Consider the following 25088-nt stretch of genomic DNA (forward strand, 5'->3'; position numbering starts at 1 on the left):
GTACAGGAAAGCCAGCGGTCAAAACTATAGCCGATGGCTACTGAGAGAGCAGAGCATCTGTGCGGCAGGCTGGGCAATTCTGAGTGTTTCATGGAAGCAAATGGAAGGGCAATGGTGCCCTTTTCAAGCTGTTCCGGAATAAATCCATCACTGAGCAGAACCACTTTAATCTGCGTGCTGCATAAGGAAAAATTTCCTTTCAGCAGCAGCACAATGGTCACCCCAATGGGATGCTTGTAGCAAAGACCATCTTGGGGCTGCATGTCACAGGGTGCTGTGGCAGTAGTAGTCCCTGGGCTGGTTGCTGAAATAAAATCAAAGAGCATCAGTTGTGACAATGGTTGAAGGCGTTTTGGGGTAAATGCTTCAACTTCCCATCATAATAAAAGGTTCCTCCTATGCTAAGGTTTCTCCTTAGTCCTACATACACCTGGAAGAGGGCTGCTGAAGCCATGCTGGAGGCACAGCCGTGGTGAGAAAAAAAATATTCTGTTGGCTAACGCAGCAGCTACTTCTCTTAGCAGCAAGGCAAGGATGCGGGCAGCATGCCGGGAGGGACCTGGTCAAGTCCTGCTCTCCAGCCAGCACTTGCTTTGCCTTGACTTCAGTGGGACTTGCAAGAAAATAAAAGGTTAAAGTCACCTGGGGAGGGGAGGACGGGCACTGAGGGGCCGTACATTTGTGTGATGATGGCTCACAGTCAGCGAGACTGTGCAGCTTCACTGGCTGTGAGGGACCGAATCCAGGCCCCGTTGAAGGAGCCAGCAGCTCTCTCAGCTTTGCTTTGTTCCCCCGTCTCTGCGTTTCAGAGAAGAACAAACATTTCACAAGTTGGGGAAGAAGGAAAATTAAAAAACCCCAAATGCCTCTTTGATCAATTGCTTTGTTAAAGTAGTTGAAAACGGCTCCTGCCCATGATGCATCCATTCTGGGAGCGGCGTGGCTGAGGAATTCAGTGGGGAGCGGAGGCCAGCGGCCGGGGGGGCACGGGGCAGTGCGGGGGCACTGCTCTGTTCTAGCAACAAGGCAAAAAGACTCGGGGGGTAAAGGACTCGGGGGAGGAAAGCTGCCCAGGGCCCAGAGTCAATTCAGAGAGGTGACAGAGTGCCTGTGCACAGGAAAAAAGCGAGTTCACAGAAGACGGGGCTCTGTTTCTAAAAGTGCTCAATGCCTCCAGCCCGGAGAGGGGTTTCACAGGAGCTCGCCCCTTTGGCAGGGCTTCAGAGGGCAGCGGCCGGCCCGGCTCTGGGCACCGCGACGCCAGCGCCGAGGGATGGCAAAGGCCATTGCAGCTTTACCAGTGCCGGTCGCTTGCCCGGTGGGGCTGGAAAAGGAGGAGGTGAGGGGATGGGGAGGTGATTTGGGCAGTGGGGGGAGAACCCGAGGGTGTTTGCTCAGCAGACGCACTGAGGCTGCCCGGCACGGTGAAAGCTGGATCCCTTCCTTCCTCTGAGCCTGTCTCATCAAATGGAGACAAGAGGCCAGGGGCTGAGGTTTACGGCTGGTATGTCTGAAGCAAATTCAAAGGAAAGGATATTTGGCTCACCCGAGCGTGGCAGGGAGTGTGCCAAGTCTTTCATGTAGGAGCACAGCTGAGGCGTTGCTGTGTGCTGGGTTGGGGTGTCAGGCCCTGGTGGCAGCAGCAGGGGGTGGGCCAGGAGTCACAGATATTGGGCCAGCACTTAAAAGCCCCTGTAGAATGGACTATACAGCTCAGTGAGGCGAGACAGGGTTGGGAAAGGAAAGCTGGGTATCACTCCAGGGGTCTGTGGTCCTCTTTAGGGACCTCCAGGTGCACTGTGCTGCTTATCTCCTGCCTTCCCAGCCCCTTCTCCATCCCACCTCCCTCCTGCAGCAGAAGCTGGCTACATAAACGGAGAGGATTTCAGAGACGAGATGAAGATGGTCTTTAATTTCCTTCCATCTGTGTTTGCTTGCTCAGTTGTCAGCCTGATTTCCTAAGTTGGAATTTAGCACCCACCACCTCCCCCTTCCACTCCCACTAATTTCCCTGCCTTGCCATTTGGGTTTTCCCTGGACATTTTCCTACCCCTTGGGCTGTGAAATTTCCTGCTACAGGCATCACTTGAATTTATACATACAATGCAAAGGCTGACAAGGGGAGATGAGAAGCGTGGAAGCTGTGTGATGGGTATATTGTTTGTATAAAACTTCCAGCAATGACAGGGAGCACTGAGCTGGATGGCAGAGGTGGCTCTGGAGCCTGAGCCCCTTCTCTGGGCCAGCTTTGGGGTGGAGATGGGTACAGGGCTGGAAGAAAACATCTCTCCTTAGGCAAGTTGCTGGAGGAGCAGCAGAAACTCCTGTGCGAGCGGAACCAGACAGAAAGAAGCATTGCTGTGTCTATTTTAGGATTTTGTGCTGCTGCTCCTCACCATCCCATCCAAATACATCCCTTTAATGGATGTCACCCCAGAGGAAGCACATACATTCTCCTGCGAGTGGGTGCCTGTGCTGGTAAGCCTGTTTTCCCAACACTATAAATTGGTCCTATAAAAGATGTTACCTCTCCCTGCCTCTCCTTAATAACCAGGTGCTGTGGCTATAATAACATTTTGTCGCCATCATATTTTTCATGCAGACTCCAGTCCCCCCTCTTTTTTCCTTCTGAGTACTGAGCAGCTCCCAGCAAAACCAGGCAGTTCAGCATCCCAGCATCCCAGCATCCCAGCATCCCAGCCCTGGTGGGAGCTTCTGGGTGGGGCAGGAGTGGATGTGAACAGAGGGGTCTGGTGAGGATGCTTTGGGAGGAGGTGGGACACTGGGCACAGAGAGCAGCGGCAATGGGGCAACATGAGAATTGGGTGGATGGTTGGGGGTGGCTTGAGTGCATGCTGTGAGGTCCTGGGGTCCTGGGCAGCCCTCCAGGGACCTGGCTCTGCAGTCACAAGGGTAAAACCACTGTTTTTTCAGACTCACCTTCCTGGGACGATCGCTCTGTCACCACCTCGGTGCCCCACGGAGAGCCCAGCCCTGAGACAGGAGCTGCAGTGGAGGCTGTGGGCTCAGCCTTGTGGACTCAGCATTCCTTGTGTGTGAGGAACATCTCTGCCGCCCTCATCAAGCAAAGGCAATAGCGTCTGCCCAGTGATGGTGCTGCCCCGTGCCAAACAACCCGAATCTCAGGGTGAGACAGAGCAGTGAGGGTGCCCAGCTGGAGCTGGGGCAGCCCATCTCCCTCCCATCCCAGCCCTGGCACACTGGGCACAGTGCCAGTGCCCATGGAGAGCATCAGACACCCTACCAGTGGCCCTTGCCATTCGGAAGGGGAGTGGAAAGGGAAACACTTGGTTTTATTTAAAAACAGTAAATGCCTCACTCCCTCCTTGAGTGACCAAGTGAGGAAGTGCTCATCTGCACTCAGCTCCTTCCCACACAGCACCACTGGGACCAGTAGTAAAGTTAGGTCCTCCCTACATGACAGGCATCCAAGTTGTGGCACCTGCCAGGTCTTCGTGTAGCTGCTGCTTAGGGCTGCTCCTCTTCCTCGCATGCACAGGGAGTGTAGCAGAGCAAATAGTGTCTGAAAATGCATGTTTCCAGGTTTCTTTTCCCCAAGGACCTCAGAGCCTTTCACTGAACACTAAAGATGCAGCGTGTGCTCCTTCGAAAATAGATGTACTCCTCGGATGCACCATGTGTAAGCAGAGTGCAATGTGGTTGCTGAAAATCTGTGCAAATCCAGCATCAGGGTATTATATATTACAATGATAAAGGCTTAAAATAAATCATTAAAGGTTACTCTTACAGCTGAAACTTTGAGGTATCCTTCGGTCACGGGGTAAAGCCTGGGAAGGGACTTTTGGTCACCTCTTCTTGTCTCACTTGTATGCGTGGCTGTGCGCCTTAGGGGTAATGTGGCAGGGCTGTGTGCTGGAGAGGATTCATACTTCTGGGGTCAACTGCATCTTTATGCTTAGAAAAGGGACTTAAAGCTGCTCATCCTCTTTCCCGTTCATTGTGTGAAGGGGAACGTTTAGAAGGCAACAAATGTTGTCAGCTCACAACTGGCACATCGTGGCCCACAGGTTGAGCAAAACCAAGAAATGCCATCTCTCCCACTTGAGCCTAGATTTTTTTCCCAGAAGATCCCACCGCCTTGCCATACATCCATTCCCTCGCAGCTAAGCCGTGACCCTCCCACTGCACGGCTGCAGTAAGTTGCCATCAAGAGCAGCCTCCTTGCTTTATGCTATTACAGTAAAGTATGGCCAAGTATTTGCATGATGGCAGTTTTAATGAGCTAGTTTTCTGACGATGCATATAATCTTGTCATCTTCCTGACAAATTAATGCTTAAAATCCCCCTCCCTTTTGACTAGCTAAAATGTTAACTATTATTGCACTAGGGCTTATTAATATTTTGGTGAACAGTAGCGACACTGGGAAAACGCTGGGAAGCTGTAGGTATTAATGCTTCTTTGCTTGTCAGGGTATTTGAGTTTTAGTTGTGGGACATGGGTGATTTAAATAATTCCCATAAATTCGTCAGCTTCCCTTGTCACATGTATGGGGACAGAAGAAATCACAGTACAAGCATGCTTAACTAATGAGCTGTCTAATGAAGTGCTTTCAACTACAGGCATTAACTGTCTACTGTTAAACAGATCAGGGGAAAAAAAGGCCTAATTGCACCTCAGAGTTTTGTTTTTTTCCCACTGTCTTGGGCGATGGCGGCTGGTCCCACCCTGCACGTGAGAGATGCTCCCAACACATCAGTGCTCAAAGCATGCGGCACCAGCGAAACGTGAGGGTTCCAAGAAAAGCAAATCTGGTTGGTGGGAAGCTGGTGAATAACAGGGATAAACTGAAAAAAAAATGCCACTTTATAATCTGATAGGAAAAGGCTTATTTAAGAACCCCCAATGAAATCTTTAATTTAGCAGCCTTGAGCAGGGGGTTGCCAGCCACACAAAACAGAAGAAACCCACAACCAATAGCCCGTCAAATGATAAGAAAAAAAAAGTCACACTTTTTCATACTTTCATGTACTAAACAGAGGCTTTCCAAAAGATGCTCTAACAAAACCCCTTTTGAATACATAAGGGTCAAATATTTGTAATGCCAGGCCCTGCCCCTGCAGCAGCTGGCATTGCCCGCAGCAAACGGCTGCGGGGCTGGGAAAGCGATGTGCCGGGCAGCACCGCTTCCTAACAGCGCAGGTAAACCCAGGAATTCCCACAGAAGCAGGAAAAATGTTACCTACCATTTGCCCAAATCCTGCGCGCTGGTCAGCAGCACTTTTGGGATGTATGAAGTGTCACCAGGCGGTGCTGGATGCAGGGAGCCACACCGGGCGGCCACCAGCTCCTCCAGGCTTGCTGCAAGCAATTAAAAAAGCATCTCCTGGGGCTGCAGCCTTTCTGCCCCCTGGGCTGGGACCAAGTTAGTTATCCGTGCATGGTATTTCTCACCCCGTAAGTAACCCATTCCTCTGTTTTCCTCCTGGAGCAAAGTGGGGGTGGTGTTGAAATGGGGGTCCCCACAGGCTGAGAGAGGATCAGTGGTGTTGCTGGTGGCTGACTCCTCACCGGGCTGTTGGGAGGGGTTTTTCTGCTGGGGGTGGGATGTAGATATGGGTCCTGGAGGACCTGGTCCATCTGTTTTCTCAGGTGTGGCACATACGTATTTGCCATTCCCAAATCCAGGGCTCTTGACACGTCAGGTGGGATTTTTACCGTGGATGTGGGCTGTGAGTTTCCATCTATTTCCCTATGCTGTAATCTGTTTTCCTGGAGGCTGCCTGGGGCCCCAGTCCTGCTCAGCCTGGGCTGGGCATCTCTCCCATAAACGCTTCCTGACTCCCCGCGTGCGGGAAGTCGTTTTGGGGGATGTTGCGGAAATTCTTTGTCTCTGCTTCCTATTTCTTTTCCTGCTCGCCTCCCTCAGCTGGGCGCGTGCGCTGCTGGCTCGGGCAGCCTCGCGTTTCCTTGGTTTGGTCCGTATTTTGGCCATTTATACTTTGGAAAAGATGGGAAGGGCTGGGTTTTGAATAGCTGGTGTTAGCCCGGGGGATACGGTGCGTGCCTGGCCATGGCCAGGCGGCGGTGAGGCTGTCCCCTGTCCCTGGTGAGGGACGGTGGCTTTCGGCCAGGCTGCTCCGTCCTCCCCGGAGCTCTGCAAAATGTCCTCCCCTGGAGCGGGTTTGGGTGCCGGCTGAGGGCCTGACTCCTTCTTCCTCCCAGCCCGGCTAGATGGCTTTATTCCCACAAATAACGGGAGGTGGCACGCTGCGAGTGCTGCCAAAATCCTGTCCCTTTCTGACAGCATTGTGGCTTTTCCTCTGGTTTCCTTTGTTTGGGATTGAACAGTCAATTAAAAAAAAATAAATAAAGCCTTAAAATAACTTTATGGACTAGCTGGTGCTCTGGAACCCCCCACTCCCCCCGAGTGCCCAGGTAGGTGTAGTGACTCTGGAGACACAAACCAAAGGCTGTGGGCAATGTTTTCCCACCATGACTGTGTTTTGGCAGTGGGCTGCCCTGCTCGACCTGACTTGCATGATAAGTACCATGCCTTAGCGAGCCAAAAAATAAAAAGCTTTGAAAACTGGAATGCCTTAGTGTCTCAAATTAACCTTTAAGGCTGCCGGGCACTTCTCAGGGCTGTTGACTCGTGCGTCATGGGCGCAGGTCCAGGTCTCCGCACGCTGAGGGAAGATGCTCACCCCACAGCCCTGGCACGGCCCCTCTTCCCCCACCGCTAGAGCCCAGCCTGCTGCTGGTTTCTTTCTCCTGCTGTAAAAAGAAGGTCCAGCCTTGACAATATCATTTTAGGGTAAGGATTTTTTTAGGCACAAAGTTCCTGGGGAAATGTGGGGGTTGTTTTCATGAGCTGCAGCACCAGGTGCTGCTGGCAGGGCAGCAGCTTCCCCAGAGTGTTCAATATCACTCAAGCAGAGTAAAAGCACGTTCCCCTGCTGGTAAGGCAGCCTTTAAAGCAAGTTTCATTCTTGTTGCTTAAGGTAAGCATCCTCCTGCAGATGCCCACCTCTGCCTGGGCCCTGGGCCCCGAGCATCGCATCACCATGTGCCTCTATTGCCTTAGCAGCAGCTGCTGCTGCTGACTCTGGCTCAGGGCTGGGGTGAGACAGATAGATCTGAAATCTATGACTTTCCCTTGTCAATTTTAATGAAAGAAATGAATTTGGTTTTCTTTTGCCCAGAAGAAGCAGCTTTGGGAGCAAAAAGCCAGCAGCTATTACCGGGCACTTGTGTCCTCAAAGGGGAAAGGCCTGAAACTAAACCAGTTAGGCAGTAATCTGCAGTGCTAGAAAGTGGATTTCTGCTATGCAGGGAGGGATCTGGTGGCTGTGCTTGCCTTGATGGTGATCAGGTAAGTGCAGCTCTGACCTGGGAAAAGATGGGTGCACACATCAGTCCCATCCCATGAAGCTGGGAGCATGGCACCAAGCTGTGGCCTCAGCACAGTCTATCAGGTGCAACCTTCCTGCTTCCTTGTGGGAAAAATGTTACAATTTACTGGGAACGTGCTTGGGAATAAAATAAAATATTTACGGAAAGCAGGGAATATCAAGAGGGATGTGTTTGGCAGCCTGATGGCATGGAGCAGTTTGGTTTTATGGTTTATGATCCAGTAGTTACTATACTGTAGTAGGAGAGATGCTAGCGCTGCTGGGGCGAGGGCCAGCTCAGCTCCTCTGCCACCGGCGCTGTTTTGTGCACTGTGAAGCCACATGAGTTTGCATGGAAATAAGGTTGGGATGGTCCTGTGGCAAAGGGATCCGGCTGTGGCTTGGCAAACCCTGGGCAAGCTCTGCTCCGTGCCTCATCACTCCCATCAGTGCCATGGAGATGCTGGAGATGCTGATGCCCCTGGGGGCTGCTAGGCTTGGTATCATTCTGAAGCTCCAAAACCTTCAGCTGGATTATTTTTTTTTCCTAGTCAGTGCCTGCAGCTTTGACAGTTACCTGGTTTAGGTCAGAAATTGGTGAGTCTCAGCAAGCCAGAATGAGCTCATGGGCAGATGAGCACCAGGCATCTGCCTTTGCCAGGGGTCTTTCCCATTTCTATGATCTATGAACTACACCAGGGAAAAATGAGGTGGTGTTACAGGGGAATTAGCATGGATAAATTTTGCAACACCAAGAGTGGACACAGGCAATATGGTAACTTCTCCCACCTACAGCTTCCCACGGGTTCTGTGGGACTCCCATCCCTCCCACCATGCCTCTGCATCCCAGAAGCATTCCCTGCACCCACCGCAGACTGGGATACCAGGGCAGGGATGGCCAACACTTGCCTGCTGCTCGGGGACAAGTCCTGTCCAGAGTCCAAAAGATAATTTACAAATCCTAATTCTTTAACTATAGCCCCATCTAATGGCGCGATCCCAGCCGCTCCCTGTGCAAGGCTGGTGGTTGGGTGGATGCGGATCCCCCTCGGGAGCTGGGGGTTCCTCACCAGCACGACGTGCCAGCAGCGCTGCTGGGCCAAATCCAGCCCACCAGATGTGTCTGGGCAGGGACACAGCAGCGGCGGGGGCTGCCGCTGTCACCACGCTGGGGCACGCTGGCAGCGCTGGCCATGCCCCAGGCTGCTCCCCGCAGCGCCGCTATGGGGTTTCCCCCTATTTTTGCATCCCCCCCCCCCTCCATTTTTACTGGTGTAAAACAGCATCAGCGCCCGTGGCTGCTTTGCTGAGGCATGCTGGGCTCCGGCTGCTGCCCCCCGAGCGTGGCCGTGCCAGGCTGGGCACATGGAAGCCAACGCAGGCAGCTGTTGGGAGCAGCAGGATTTGTGCCGCAGGAGCTTTGCACTGGCTCTCCCAAAGGCTCCTCCAAGGTCCTCTTCTGCACCCAAGTTGGCATCTGGCACACCTTCTTCTGGGTGCCCATACCAGAGCAATGCAGAGCCAAGGGTACGAGCAGCTTGATGCCCCCATGCTCCCACACCGGCCGTGGGGAAGGCGCAGGGTGCCTGGCGCAGCGGGCAGTAGGTGCTCCAATGTGCACATACACAGCACTGCCAATAAGGGCAAGCGTTTCATGGAAAGCCCTGCAAAGCCTGGTCTGGAGGGTCCCCTCCATGCGTGCAGGAGCATACGTGCACATCAGCAACAGCCCTGTGGGACATGCCACCCTGGCCACATGCCCTGGCTGCCGTGGGGGCCGGGGCACTGCCTGCATCCCAGGCAGAGCCAAGGGGGCTTGGCTGCCTCCCAGACCTTTCTAGCAAGGAAAATGAGGAAAATTTCCAGCAAACCCATGGGGTGGGCCCCAGGACATACAGCCGCCCGCTCCCCTGGGGCCACCTGCCCCTGGGCTGAACCTCTGTAGCCAGGCAGAGCTGTGCACTAATGTCCTAGTGGTAACAGAAAGTTCACTTAATGGTGATTTTAATTGAATTTAAATGCTATCTATGGTTAAGGTATGAAAAGCCATGAGAAATGAGAGCAGTGGGGGTTTATTTTGCAAGGATGGCTTGGTCTGGCTGCTGCCGGAGGATGGGGTCCTGCATCTGCTTTGTGCCTTGCTGGCTGAAGCATCCCTCTCCCCACTTCTGCAGGCAGGGATGCAGGCAGTGGTGGTACTGGTGCTGGGTATGGGGTGCTGGTAGGGACTGTCCTGAGCCCGAGGCAAGTGTTGCTGCTGGTTTTGGAGGACAGTTTCAAGCCAGACAGGTTACTAGCTGGTTTAGGGTGGTGCTTGTTTGTTTTTTTCCTTTCAACTGCATTTTCACATATCTTCAAATGTTGTTGGTGGTTGAAACACAAGCCCCAGCCTCCGCGGTGGTGTGGGGATGCGTCAGCCGTGTTATCCTCATGTCTCAAGGAGTGTGCTGGCACTGCGTGCAGACACAGCCCTGTGTGTATTACCCGGCCTGCCCGGCTGAGTTCGTTAAGGATTTTGCACTGCTAATAGTGTGGAGATGGAAAATAAAGAGGGCAGGTGCCCAGCAGGCGCCCAGCTGCTGGGCTGCAGCTCCCTGCCTCAAAAACAGCTGTGGGGTTGCAGCTGGGAGTGGGGTTTTTCCAAGCCTGGCTGAGAAAAATGCTCCTACCACTGGGCAAAGCAGCTCCCCATGCAAGAGGAGGTTACCTGCACCGCTTGCAGTTCTGGTGGGGATTTCCCTTCATCCCTCCTTTCTCCATGTATGAGGTTGTGCCCCGATCTCCCAGGTGACACGGTCCCTGAGACCCTCGTGGTGGTAGAGTCTGAGTGGGGATGGTGATGCTGGGGCTCTTGGGGAGCCCTGGGGGCACGTGGGCATTGGGAGGGAGGTGGCATCATCGGGCATCGTCCCTTTGGCTCCTGACCCTGCACCATGGGTAAGAGCAAGCCCCATCTCTCCCACAGCCCGAGCCCAGCCCCACATTACATACTAGCCCACAGAAGCACAGAAATCCAGACCAACAGCCAGAGCCTTCGGCTATTTCTCTTCTTTTCCATTGTTTTTGGTCCTTGTGCTTCCCTTGGTGCTGGGGAAGGGGCTTCTCCAGCCGTGTCCAGACCAGGCTGCTCCAGCACGGCTGTGGCTCCCTGGGCTGGCACCCACCGAGCCAGCCAGCCCGGGCTGGGCTGGGCGTGCAGGTGGCTACAGTTTTCATCTGCTTTGTGGCCACCGAAAGCCCCACCAGCGAGGCTGGGGAGAGAAACCCAGCACAGCTCCGGGCAGGATGGCTGGTTTCAGGGAGTGCAGAGAGCGGCTCGTGGTGGGGTCCCTTGTGCTGGCAGGGGGAGCGCGCTGCCCCAGCCCCTGCTCATCCAGCACCAGCGGGCTGGCTACAAAAGGCTACCTGTAAAAATTAGTTTTGGCACGAGCATCCCAGGGAGAGCCTTTGCCAAGGAAAAATATTGTCGACAGGCTCTAGGAAAACAGCATTACTCATCCGGGGGAAAACAACCCAGCCAGGCTGAGCAACCTGCACAGATTTATTGGGTGCAGCTTTATCTCCGGCCAACCTGCAGAAGGCTGGTGCTTTTCCTCGGCGTTACCGCATCCCACCCAGCTTGCTTGGCCTCGGGCTGGTGCAGGTTTGAGGGTCCCCACTGCCCGCCAAGAGGCACGTCGGGCCAAAGAGGGGCACTTGTGGGGTGCAGCTGGCTGGGGCAGAGGGTGCTGGGCTGCTGGGGGTGCTGCTGGTGCTCTGCTGTGCTGGGGCAAAGCCCAGCCCTGGGGTGCTGGTGGGGGGCAGCAATGGGCATGGCTGAAACCGGCATTAAAACATTTCCCACCTTGTTCTTCCCATCACTGGGCATGCACTGAAGTCACTTTCCCCTGCGTACGAAGCAAGCCAAGGTTTGATGACTTTTTATTTTTTTTTAGATATTGAAACCCCTATTCTCTGCAAACCAGAATCAAATTTTACAAGCATCACATAAAGCTCTGCTAGTTGCTCCGCGCTCGCTCTGCAATCTTGTTTGACTATCCTGATGCAGGCTGCAAATAACTTCCCGGTATTTTACAGCACGTGTCAAAGATAAGAGCCCGAGAAATCGGATTTGAGTCAGTAAGTGACTGCCGAAGGCCTCCAACACAAACCACGGCTGCACCGCAAAGGGCAGAAAGACCTTATATTGGTTTGGAGACCCCTTCTTCTGCCCCGGCGCGGAGCTGCCCCTGGGCTCTGAGCACCCACAGGTGCCAGGTGAGGCACGAAGGCTGTTTTGCTTCATCTGCTGTAACAACCTGGCGATGAGGAGGAACGGGGTTTGTCCCCCATAAAGCCGATGTGCCCCTGCCTGGACGGGGGGATCAGCCCTGCAGAGCCAGTGTAGAGCTGGGGGCTGAGCCCTTGCTGCCCCTCACCTGGGGCAGGGGGTGCGGCGAGTTGCCTGGCCTCAGCCCCACAGCTGGGAGGCAGGAAGGGCCACAAGCAAGGGCTTTTCTTGATGTGATGCTGCAATATGCAATAAATATCAGACTTCGTGTTAATTTTAATTCTAGTTAGTGGGAATGTCAGCAGTTATTTTTCCCTAGCAAGGCAGTGCATCAGGTCTACCCAGGTGCGTCTAGAAAGTATGCCTGGCCACAGCTGACTGCTGATGGGGTGCAGGAAGGGTTTGAGGGCCACGGCCAAGCCAGTTTGATGAGAGCCACAGCCAAACGTGCCTGCAGCTGGCCCCAGGGCAGAGGAGGGTTTCGCTGGGCTCCACGGAGCTGCCCCTCCATCCATCCATCCCATTCCCATGCACCCTAAACTCTGTCTCCTGCATCCTGTGCTGCAGATTAATGGCTGTGCAGGCGTTTTACTAATGAAATGGTGGCAGAAGGCCAAGCATTTGTTTTGCCGGGTGAGCGGTGGCAGCCCTCCTGCCCACAGTTTGTTACGAGTGCTGGGGGGAAAGTGCACGCTTGAGCTTCCCCAGACAGCTGAGATGCCAGCAACCCCGGCCACGCTTCCCCTGCGCATCCCTGCCGTGCCGGGGATGCGGCTGCGCTGGGAGAGAAGCCAGGAGCCAGCTTGGCAGGGCAGCACAGGGGGTCAAGTGGCCAGGCTGAGGGAATCACCTGTATTTTTTTTTCATTCAGACCAGCTACTCCATCAGGGGAGTGCAGCCGAAGGGGATTTTTGCTCAGAAGCCCTGCAAGGGGCAACACTAAACCTGCTCCTGGGCACGGGCACAGCCCACCACAGCCCACCCACCAAGTGGCCGTTGCCTTCCAACAACGGGGTGTCACACCTCAAGTCCAACACCGAGGAGAACACTACCCTGAGGAGAAGTGTGGGCTGAAATCAGGGAGCGCTTCCCCAAGCCTCAGCACCAGTCAGGCCTGCTGGTGTTGAGCCCCCCGAGTAAAAGCAGCAGGTTTCTCACCAGCTTCATGACGGACATGAAAATTCCTATTTTCACAGGTCAGGAGGAGAACGTGTCATAGACAACAAGACCTTGTTTTTCCTCATTCCCTGCGAGTTTCTTATTTTAAGGATACCAAACACTAGCTTTACATATGCAATATCTATATTGCATTGCAATATCTAATACTAATCTAATACTGAATACTAATCCTAATGAGTTTAATATACTCCTTTAAGCCAACCTGACATTGTCTCAATGAAACACCTCTGGGCAGCCTTTGATGTGCAACTGGCAGGCTTCAGATGAGCGGTATTCGGGGAAAGATTTGGGATGGCTGGTTCACGCTTTGCTTAATCTTCCAGTAAGTGGTGCTGGACATCGCTGCAGCGTGAGAGGTTTGATTTTTTTTAAGCCACAGACTCAAAAGCACATAGCTCACATTTGTAACCTGCCCCATCAAACCGGCTGTTGGTGCCACCACCACGGCACACCTGAGTCCAACTACAGCATGGGACCAAGACGAATGTGGGGACTCGCACATCTCTGCAACAAATCTCTTCCCACCAGCACACAGCAAAGCAGGGACCCAAATCCAGATTTTTTCCCTCTTGTATATGCCGCTCCCCATCCGGGGAGCAGGAGTGACAGCACAGACCGGCTGGCAGTGGGAGCCGAGCGCTCCTGCCGCTCAGCTTGGGCTGAACTAACAGCAGGAGCTGGGCTTATTAATTTGACCTTAAAAACAAAAATGGTTTTGGGGTGGGAGGTGAAACGGGTGAGAACAGAGCAGAAATAGCTAGGAAGTGGCAGCTTGCAAGAGAGAAACCGTAACTGCCACAGCTCCTGGAGGTACGTGCGTTCCAGCCGGGCTCTTGCTCTAGCTGGCACCTTCCAGAAGCGCCACGTGTACGGCAGGTGCTGGCCCGCTCCCCAGGCTCGGGGAAGGGCAGGAGCAATGGGACCTGGTCCCAGAGGCCAGGAACACGAGGCAAACAGGCTGGGAGGGATTCGAGGTCTTGAGCAGGCTTTTCCCAGCTTTCCCTTGCAGTCTTTTCACTGCAAATGTGTGTGTGTGTGGAATGTCTGTTGAAAGAAGAGGATAGGGATTGCAGGATCTGTGCTAGCAAGGAGAGAGCACCGAGCTGTCGGAAAGCAGCTGTGGCATGGCTCTCTCAGATTAACAAGGCTAACGACTGCCCTGAGCTGTTAATCAGTCTGAAGAAGCAGCTAGCACCTGGGTGAAGGATGGCTACTTTGCTTCTTTGTACTCCAACCCATCTACACAGCCTACTCTTACAAAGCAGCTGAGTAAAGAGGAGGTTAAATGGCTAAACTAGCCCTTAGACCTCCTTTGACATCAGACAGCTGATTTTTATGACCCTGCCCATTACAGTTACCTCAAAGGTTGCATCCAGCTGCTTTAAATCACACAACATTTAATCTGTGACTTACAAAGTACAAGGTAGAAAGTGCTAAAAGCCAAGGGGTAGGGAAGGCCAGCAAAGAAGATAGGCAAGGATAATTTCATAGAGCAGCCAAGTGGCTTAATTAGCAAGTTTGTTTCAATCGCACTGTTTATCCTTCTGGGCAAGTGGAGTCAAGGAAGACCTTGCCTTGGTATTGCCCACACACCTGCCTCGGAGAAGAGACTGCACAAGCAACATCCATGTTGATGGTCCTTCTGAAAAACGACATCATTTTTAACAAAGTCTTGCCCTCAGATTATTTAGCTTTTCTCAGAGGACTGGTGTATTTGGTACTGAGCTTTGTCAACCTGTTTATGTTGCATCACTCAGATTTATTGCCAGTGACTCGGTTCATTTCAGAAGGTGTTTACAATAACTCTCTTGTGGAGGAGAGCGGTGAGGAGTACAGTGCTTCCCTTTTAATTGGAGAAAAGGGCAATTTACACATGCATGAGACAGGTAAAATAGGTCCAGTTGGGGTGGGCTCGCTGCTGTAATTACCCTGGGTTTCAACACACTCACACACTTCACGTGAAACTAGTTTGGAGCATTCTCAGACCATACGGTACATTGAACTGATTCTCAGCATCTTGCTTTAGCAGCACAGCGTTTGTTTTGTTCTCCCTGAAGAGACTTCTGCTCCCCAGATGAAATCTGAACACGCTAGCTTGAGAGGTTGCTGCCTACAGGGACTGGGCCACCCAGCAAACTAGGGCAAAACCCGCTTCTGGCCTCAGCTCCAGGATAAGCTACTTACTAGCAGCAGGGAAGTGGCAGAGGGCAATTTTGGCTAACAGAATTAGCATAACTTGCCTTTTTGCCTCTCCAGTCTTGCTTTTCTTCTTGTTCAGTCTAAACCGTGCATGGTTCTGGGCAAAGGGCTTTTCAGTACAATGCTGCCAGCCCGTACCACCCCTCGGGGCTGGGTTCACTATACCTCGGGGGGAGAGGGGGATGCTTTTCTCCTAGGCAGAAAATAGCTTACAAGTGTCAGCTGCCCACATCCAACCCTTTCAAAAACCAAAGTGATTACGCTGTTCAAGCTGGGCTCTTCTAATGTTGACAGATGGCCTCATCAAGCAAGATAGTGACATGTCTCATGCAGAGCCTTTGGCCCAAGTGATTTGGCTGCTAAGACCACACTGTTAACATGGCACTGGATTTTTAAAAATCACAGGGAAGAGGACAGGCTTATCTTAACTCAATAGCCATACTTAACTCAATAGCCATATGCAGCAATGCCAAGGTTTCCAGATCAATAAAAAGCCAACAGCGTTACAGATAAATGTATTTTAATTAGGATTAAATACTATCTCAAGGTATCTTGAAATCGCACTTGTACTGTACTAACCAACAGCCAGAGGCAATAAAAAAAAAAAGTCTGAAAACGTAAAAGTTCTAACATCCAACACATGACAGTAAGTGCTGCCATTTAAAGCGACAAACACCACTCCCAAGAACAGATATTCTTAGAGAAAAAAGTTATAACATTTTTGTATGGACAAAAAAAATTTAAATTGAAGACCAGAAGAAATATATTAGTGCCTGCCTTTTTAAAAGTTTTTGTTTTTTGTTTTTTTGGGTTTTTTTTTACATTAAATACAGTTTTCTTTAAAAGCAAGGTACTTTCTAAATTCATGGTTTATATACTGTATGTACACAAGAGCAGAACATTGTACAGTGTTTTTGGATAAAGCAGCACTAACTAGCTATAAGCTGGTATGGTGTTGCTGAACCAAACGCAAGATGACAAGTTAAACACTCTAGGAGAAGTATCTCCATGGTTGGTATGAGAAAAGTAAAGTATTATGTATGTACAAACTGATTATTCAAACAAATCCCACAAACTTAGTATCATCTGCCATGGAACTGTACACACTGCAGCTAATCAATGGGAGTCTTACTGCAAGAACTGATCTGAGACACCCAAAGTAACCGTTTTCTTTTAGTTACCAAGTTTCTTTTCAGTTACCCATGCAGAGAGCACTTGTGCAAGCCATCACTGCCAACACCTCACCCCTGGGGCGCAGGGCTCCAAGGACAGCAGGTTCCTTCTGCAGCCTCAAGTCAGGTAGCCACCTGCATTTTTCCACAATACAAAATATGAAATGCCCCAACCAAACCATATGAAACTGAGATTAAAGCTACATTATTAAGTATCTGTATGTGCACTCTGCCTTTCTGCAGACATTTACAGATTAAAGCAGAAAGTTTGCACCCACGGATCACCAGCTCAGACTAAAATGGACTGGCAGTGATTTCCATAATTAGTGCAACATTAATTCCTATACTTTATCGAAGTGACTTACTGTTCTTCAGATGCACAATGTGCTTATTCAGGTTTTACAAAAACAGACAAACCAGAACATGGTACAGAAAACTGTTTTCAGGTTTGTAGTTAGTTTGTTGTTTTCTTTTGGTTTGGTTTTTTTTTTTTTTTTTTTTAAAGTCTACCCCATTAAAAACCCACCAAACTTAGAAATTGTTTGTGCCCTGGTTCAAAGTCAATTGCCTCAAAAAATGACTTTGTCTATTCTAGGGTTAGCAGCAGGGCAGAGAGATTAAGGTTCTTCTTGTTACGTATATTATAAATTGTCACTCAGTTTACATCTTCAGGAGAGGTTATTTGCTGTACTTTCAGGATGCTGTTCATCCCTGTCTTAGCCACTACACTGATTCAAGGAACCGAATGTTTCTTCTTTGATGAGGACAGAAGCGAGACAACTTGTTTCTAAACTGCATCAACTTAAAAGTTTCAAGTTTTAATGGTGTAAAAATCTGACATTCAATTACAGTTAAGAGAAACTTGCTACACAGCAAACTGCATCCAAATCTACCAGTTATTGATGGGACCTTTAAATTAACCGTTAACAAGTTATTCAAAGCATCCAGACCTGGAAACATCAGATCACCCAGCCAGTGAGCCAGCAACTCCCTCCCCCTTTTTCATGAGGCTGTAACAAACGCAACTGATGTGACCTTAGCATTGGAGCCAATGACTTCCATTGGTTAACTTCAATACCCAAAAGGGCTAGGGAGATCCTGTGTTAAGCCCAATGCAATATGCATTAGTGTCATGGAGCAGGAAGATCCCAGTGTCTACTTGTTAAAGTTCACACAAACCATACAGATACAGACAGGATAAAACACAGACTCAAAAGGATCCATTATGCTTGAAGAAAATTCCAAATAAAATGACATCTTCTGCACAGCCCAGACACAGCCACGCCTTTATCTAGTATAATAAACTCTGTAGTAAACTGTTTTTGACCTCCATAGAGAGTAGGAGTTGTCAAATTTAAGAAGATAAACTCCTCTCCCTGGGTACTGGTGGCTGCCAGCATACACTTCTTCGTGACAGTCTCGTCTGTACACAGGCACTATTTCATCTAGCTGAGGCTTGTTGGCATTCTTTTTGGCTTTTTCTTCACTGCTAGTATTTTCTGCAAGGAAAAAAAAAAAAGTGTCCGTTAACATGGGTGGATGCTTTACAAGAGAAAGTCAGACTGATCTGTAGCGGACAAGGCACTCTTTGTTAGTTTAAAAATCAGATGGGTTGAAGGAGCTCATACCAAAGCTGTGGCTAAAGCATTCAAAAGCAGGAGGAACAGTAAGCACGCTCACTTTACCATGAATTTTACAGTTCGATATTGATATTGACAACTCACCACACCCATCTTCCCAGCACAGCTGGGTCAGTTTGTAGAGATGCCAAGCTCTAGTGTTCAATAAGACATGACCCCACACTGACTGCTCCCAACTACTGAGCAGTAATACCCTCCAGAAGGCTGCTGCTTCCTATGTCAGAGCAGTTCGTACGCAAATCACGTGCTCATTTCAAAACGTATTTTCTCTGGTGGTATGCTAGACTCCCCCATAGGTAAAGCTGTGACTCGTGCCCTGGCCACTATCAGGAATTATTCTTTTAAGCTGTTTTGCTGAAGCCTCAAGGAAACTTCCTCCCTAGAAAAAGTTGATGAACAGCAGGGCAGGATTTTTCTTAACACTTTCAGTGTGCAGATCCATTATGCTCCATTACGGCACAGTTTCAATCTAGCTTGCTGATTTGAACGAGAGGGCACACTAAGCAGTAACTAAAACTTTGGAAAAGGATTTCCCCACCCTCAAATGCTTTAACCTATCTATGACCAAATCAAGTGACTGAAGTTCATTTCAGAATTGCACTTCCTATCCAAAATTAAAGGCCAGATTTCAGCTAGATGGAAGCTGGGGGAACTAGGAAGTTACACAAGACAATCAGTTGGGTCTTCCCCCCCATGGCAAGCTCTGAAGGATTGGCAGTTCACATAAATAAGCACGCTTACCTTCTTCTTCATCCTCATCATCACTGGATTCGCTGACATGCACACTGACTGCAGTATTAGGGGAGTCTGTCCATTCAAAATACACCCCAAAACCAATGTCATAATTGTCTGTAGCAAACTCCCAAAAGAGGTAAGACCCCTCTTCGTGGGTTGGTACTCTAACTGTAACTACTTCTCCTCGGCCCACTGTGATCACAGAGTCTGCATCCTGCCGGATTTTTTCCTTGAAGTCTTTTATCTGGGGTCGTGTCCACATCGATGGGGCAGCTATCACCGGAACAGAATCTGGAGAGAGGGGAAGAAATACTCTGGTTAAGCCTTGTTTCAGTTACTGATGCTGCATACTTAAGTGTGCCTTAGGGGCACTTGAGGGCCACAAGCATCCAAGTAGCTTCCAAGTAATTATTGGGTTTGGTTTGGTTTTACAGTTGAAACTTGCATGAGTTTAGATCTAACACTGCACACATAAGTCCTACCAGTTTGCCCATCTGTTATATTTAAGCCAACAGCGCTTACACAGAAAACATGGGGTTACACTGCACAAAACCCTTCACTGAAAAGATCTTTAATGTGACAGAACCAGAAGTTGTGGACTTGTCTAGAAATTACCAGATACTGACTAAATAACTGAACACCTCGCTACACAGACAGGGACTGCGCTGGTGTCAGTTCCGTACTGGGATCCAAGCAAGTCTTTTGAGGACTGCTGATTATGGATGAAAGTATAGAGGCAACACCAGAAATACCAGTGATGAGAGTGCTGCTGGGAGGCTACTTTCCCTGCTCTGCTTCTACAGCTTCCTAGAAGCTGTTTGAGGAAGGCAGGGGTGGGAAATGGGAGGGGACAGCAGTCCAGATTGCACACAGGACCAGGCTAAGCCACTGGTAGGGCAGTATTCCGAGACAGCAAGAAGGATGTAGCTTTATTTTAATCCGCAAGGCTAAATTTTTGATCTGAGTTCAAATAAGATTGCACATATTTCTGCACCAAAGAGCTTCCTGCCAGAACTTTTACACTCCTTTCCTTCAAGTCAAGAGTGAAAGGATGTTCTGGATCCTGTCCACTTTGCCTGAAATGCTTCTGCTGCTTTCTCTTTCCCTGCCCACAAAGCTGGGTTTTGCCTGTGCAATATTGTTCTCCCTTGAGAGAAACTGGACCGAGGAATTAAACCTAGCTCTTCCATAGCCCAGTGAAGCCAAGCAAAGAGCCACAGTGAACCCAGAAAAGGCTTGCACCCATTTATTTTTTAATTAGTGAGTCTAGCTAGTCCTACCTTTTGGTCCATTCTCCAGTGCTTCTTCCAAAGCCTCTGGATCCAGCTCTTTTTCAGGGCTGTCTGCATGTGCACTGGCCTGCCCATTAATGGATGGGGTGTCCCCTGGGGCAGGCGCATTCACCTTTGATGCAGTAGTCAGGGGTGTCCCTGTTGCTGCCACAACCGCCTCCTGCTGTTTTTGTAAGGCTGCCTAAAATGACAGAAATTAAATCAAGTAACACCAAAACCTCCCCAAGATGTCTCCCTCTTCCAGCAGAGGGTATAAAGACATTTTAAAGACAAAAATACTTCCCCCTGCACCCCACAAAGAGGGCTGACATAAAAGACCAGACGCAGCACACACTAACCAGTGAGAATTACATGTACGTCGTATCAGGGGAGTGAAGTCACTTTGTTCTAGGCTGGCAAATACAAGCTGAACAAAAAGATTCAACTTCCAAGTTAATTAGGGCACACACAAACGCCTGCACTTAACTACAGAAGTTCTGCATTCCAGTAATTCCTATAACACTCCCTTCAAAATTGAAAGCGATGACTTGTTTGCTGGTTTTTACCAGTGGGCTGAAAGGGTTCCAATCTGAGCTCATCCAGGTCTAGGAAGAGCTGGAAGTATTTAAGGTTTAATAACTACTCGCCAATTTGTGAGTTAATCTGCTCATTGGGGCTCTCTATCAAAGCAGGAAGCATGAAGAGCTACGAGGACTGTGAGTGGTCTGGAAGAAGAGTCGTTAAAGCTCAGAGGTGCTGCTTTTAGAACATGACTTACATACATTGAAACTCTTTAGATAGAATTTACCACGCTGTCCCTGTGCAAAGGATTAAATATACCTAAAATGAAATTATACAAGGCAACAAACATCCTTTTGGATTTGAGCAGGCTGCATTACCCCTTTACCTTCAAGGCTTAACTAGGGGCAGGGGGATATCAGTACAGATTACGTACGCTTTCTTGTTGGGACAGAGAAAGAGGTGTAAGTGACAGTACCATTCTTTAAAGAGTAACCTAATAAGCACATGATTTTGATGAATGCATGTAATATAGGTATCCCGAAGGAGCATGAAGACAACACAGCCAAACATGAGATTTCAAATTTGAGCAACTGTACAGATGCTGCACAGATCTACTTTCTACTGCTGCCATGCTACACACACTGAGACAACGTAAACTGGCGAGAACTTTTCTAGAGAACTACTGCACACAGCCTTGCCAGAACTAGTTGTAACACAAGCTGATCTGTAAGCAGCCATGACAGAACAGCACTTTTAATTACACTAACAGATCCCAAGGCTGCAGAGTTACAGGCATCCAAAAAAGGATGTATTCCTCAGAAGTGTTACAGAGGCTACCTGAGTCTTCAGGGAAGTCTGAAGTAGAATCAAGTAACTTTAGCTGTTACATGCTTGTCTTTCATCCTTTCCTCTACAAGAGTTGTCCAAACAGACTTGGAAGATAAGCTTCATTGCCCAGCAGACTTCTTATTTTGTAAGCCACTATAAAGGAAAGGCTGTTTTGCCCAGGTCTTGGAGGGCATCAGTCTTTTGTATGCAGAAAGCAGCCAGCCATGACTGAAAGGAGCCAGTGCTGATAGCACTGAAGAAAACTGGCAGCAGTGTCTCAGTCTCAAGGGGGCAGACACCTCAGTCTCAAGGGGGCAGTTATCAATTACAGAAGGCATCGAGGACATGACTGATGAGGCTATAGCTTTTGCTTACCACTATGACACCAGAGCACTGGTACCAAGGTGTCATTAAGCTTAAAGCGCAACTATAACAGGACAGGAAGCCTCTGACTTTCCTACATCACTTCAAATCATGCTTTGGGTTGGAAGGGATCTTTAAAGATTACCTAGTCCAACCCACTGGCCATGGGCAGGGACACCAGCTTCTCTGGCTAACCTGATTCAGCATCTGAACACTCTCATAAAAAAAAATATTCTTCCTTATGTCCAACCTAAATCTACACTCTCTCAGATTAAAACCATCGCCCCAGATCCTGTCACTACAGGCCCTGGTAAAAAGGTCTTTCTCAGTCTTTCTTTCAAGCCTCCTTTAAGTCTTGAAAGGCTGCAATAGGGTCTCCCCGGAGCCTTCTCTTCTCTGGGCTGAGCAACCCCAATGCTCTCAGCCCTTCTTTCACAGGAGAGGTGCTCCAACTCTCCGACCATTTTTGCAGCCCTCCTCAGATCAGCTCTAACAGGTCCAGAGTCTTTCTTGCACTGGGGACCCTAGAGCTGGACACAGGGCTCCAGGTGGGGTCTGATGAGAGCTGAGAGGGAGAAGCACATCTCTCCCTCAGTCTTCTGACCACACTTTTTATGCAGCCCGGGATATGGTTGGCCTTCTGGGCTGCAAGAGCCCATTGCCAGCTCATAGCCAGTTTTTCATCCACCAGTGTCCCCAAGTCCATCTCTGCAGGGCTGCTCACAGTCCATTCATCCCCCAGTCTGTACTGGTACCAGGTGCAGGAGCTTGCACTTGGCCTCGCTGAACTTCATGATATTCACATGGATTCCTTCCTTGGACAGTTCTTTGGAGGTGTCAGCCTTGTCAAAATACAAATGACTTAATGCGAAATTAGTTCCTGAATTTTAAGTCTTTAGCTCAAGAACAACAGACCTCAGGCTGGCAGTTATAGGCCATTCAAGATTCAGGTCCTGCCCAGAGAAGTCAGATGCACTGGTGTCTGAAGTCTGGCTTACATGTGTTTAAGACATTCTTAAACTTTAAAATAGCTTGAGATGTGAATACAGCACATTTGCCAGATACGCAAAATTCACCTAAAGAAAAGTAGCCTTCCAAGCCCAGGCACAAAACCTTTGCAAAGAAGTCACATCCTACTGCCACCCATTGCTACCAGCAATACAAAAGTCTATCCTCCCACCCAAATCACAAGCAGGAGACTTAATTAGCCAGTGATATCAGACAATAGATGTAAAAGGAGAGAGAAGTCAGTAGTGCTCAAGTTGGCAGGGAGGAGCAATCACCCAGTAGCGCATGTGGCAGTGCACATGCACGTTCAGCTGGAAACCCAGGGCTGACCACAGCCTGCTGGTCCACACAGACCTTCAGGTGTGATCCCTACAGGGAGAGTCACCTGAACAGGTCTGCTCCTGCTCAGATGCCCTGGTCTGTCTGTATCCCCACAGAGTTACACACAATTGATGCTGCAGCAGAGCACTCCACATCAGGCGTCCAAGAATAATATCGAACAAAGTAATTAGTAAAGGCTGCTTACTACAGTTTTCTTAACTAATGGCTGCCTCGGAAAACTACTTGAAAAGGTTAACTAAATGAGCTTTGGTGTTTGAATGTGAAGCAGCATTAGTCACTACAACACTCTCTTGTAGCAATTATCTTTTCAAGGAGGTAACAGCAGGCAAGTTAACACCTCCCAGGGACAGCCTGGGACATAAAAATCCAAGTTTCTCAGCTGGTCAGCCATACCTGTTGCTGTGCAAGCTGGACTTGATACAACTGCTGCATGTATTGTTGATAATGCTGTTCTTGGAGCTGCCGAATTAGGATCTGCTGCTGTTCATAGTTGCCCGGGTACTGCTGGGCTGCATACTGCTGGAACTGGATTGCTGTCTGGGAGTTCAGTGCTGCCATTATCTGTTGCCTAGATCGGTGGGAGGAGAGCATGAAGATTACAAGCAGCTGATGATGCTGGGGGAATCCTGTACTTAAGTGATTTAAATGGCCTCAAAGACAGTTAATTCAATTCCTGGGAAAACCAATTAAAACAAATCTACATAATAGAGCACAGCCCAGAGGTCGTGCCAATGTAAATTTTGCCAAGAAGATATGCTGGGAATATAGAGAAGGAAGCAACAATTTTTACTCCACATTTGAAAACATCAAATGTTAAAATAATAATTAAAAAAAGACCTCTTACATAATTCTCAATCTGTAGTCTGACAAAGACGTAGTGCTACAAAAACACACGACTAAATTTCTCAAGCAAGGCAAAACCCCCACATTTGGTTCTTCCAGAGAACATGTAGAAGCTATTCTTCTAGCAGCCCTTCTACACATGCTGGTAAGAACAATCCTGCTGTGGTACAACACACCAATGCATTTTGGTAAACCTAAGAAGAACACACCACATTACTATCTTAATTTCCCAGGAGTATGCAAACAAATATGAAAAGCATGACTGACTGTGGCCTAATTCAGGAACGAAAAAAAGATGCTGCCAAATAGGGCATCTGCGCCTCCAATAAACTGAACTGGTGAAACTGCAGGAGGAACATTACATGGGTTACTTACACACAGGCTAAGTTTTTCTCCTCTCTACAAAAGGCTAACGAACTACACAGTAAAATTATCAGCTAGATCCAGGGTCTGTCTCACATATGTTCATAATGACTAGCTATCTTCCGAGGAAGAAAGTAGTATCACAAACACGCAGGTTTCTTTCCTTCCCCAAAAAAACATCCTCTAAAAGCTCCAGTATTAGGACTGGTTCAATATCCTAAAGGGCAAAATGTACTACTCTTCAGCAAACTATGACCAGTTTAGATACACTTGGCCTGTATGTATGTATGTATCCACATTCTCTTTCTGTCTAAGCTCTTTCTCTTTGTAACCTGCTACAACCACTTAATACACAACTGCTATTAATGAAAAAAAAAAATAATCTCTTAACTTCAAGGCATGCCACACTTCTTGTTACTTAGTGCTGTGCAACATTTTTTATTGTATTCTCTGTTCATTTATGTCTGTATTTTACACTTCTCTGGCTCTCACCACGTTAAACAAACAGTAAAATTTGTGGATTAATTATTTGCTCCTTAAAACCACTACATAGCAAGTGCAAGATCTACTTCAGAGACACCCCCTGTGAAGACAGTTTTATTATGGAAAACGGTTGCTGATGGATATGGAACAGCTTTGGTGATTTACTATTCTCTTAAACACGTGTGCAAAGCTAGATCCATGTTTTCTCCATCTGAATGTGATGGGAACAATGAAAAACAACTAGAGCTGTATATTCTAAGGAAACAATTTACTTCAGGCTAAACAGAGATTAAGTGTATTTGAACACAAATTGTGTATTTCTTTTAGAAAGGTGGTAAGATCCAGTGATTGTCAGCATACAAATGAGATCTACACTTCCAAGAGAGGGAGTGCCTTTAAGGAGGTAGTGTTAAGACTACCATGTTAGAAAATTTCAGCCATGCATTCAAAACACCCCACTGAAGTGCCCTTATCCTTTTTGCAAGGCTCCGCCTCC

General features: G+C 49.0%; 2 protein-coding genes across 4 annotated transcripts in view; one reads left to right on the top strand and one right to left on the bottom strand.

Annotated features, from left to right (window-relative positions):
- The window catches only part of LOC308072214 (uncharacterized protein), a 29975-nt gene extending 14026 nt beyond the window's left edge, over positions 1-15949 (top strand). For 2 of the 3 annotated variants that reach the window (XM_080408770.1, XM_080408772.1), the window contains 2 exons: positions 2374-2478; positions 2935-15949. In XM_080408770.1, the coding sequence (XP_080264896.1) occupies positions 2374-2478; positions 2935-3060 (231 nt within the window). In that variant the 3' untranslated portion in view covers positions 3061-15949. The other variant, XM_080408771.1, reaches the window with a different exon arrangement.
- The window catches only part of ACBD3 (acyl-CoA binding domain containing 3), a 19728-nt gene continuing 10450 nt past the window's right edge, over positions 15811-25088 (bottom strand). The window contains exons 5-8 of the mRNA XM_080408746.1: positions 23297-23471; positions 19850-20042; positions 18576-18860; positions 15811-17693 (exon numbers count right to left, since the gene is read on the bottom strand). Coding sequence (XP_080264872.1) covers positions 17482-17693; positions 18576-18860; positions 19850-20042; positions 23297-23471 — 865 coding nt within the window. The 3' untranslated portion in view covers positions 15811-17481. The remainder of the gene's footprint in view (positions 17694-18575; positions 18861-19849; positions 20043-23296; positions 23472-25088) is intronic.

This window comes from Falco punctatus, assembly GCF_963210335.1.
Source record: "Falco punctatus genome assembly, chromosome: 12".
NCBI lineage: Eukaryota > Metazoa > Chordata > Aves > Falconiformes > Falconidae > Falco > Falco punctatus.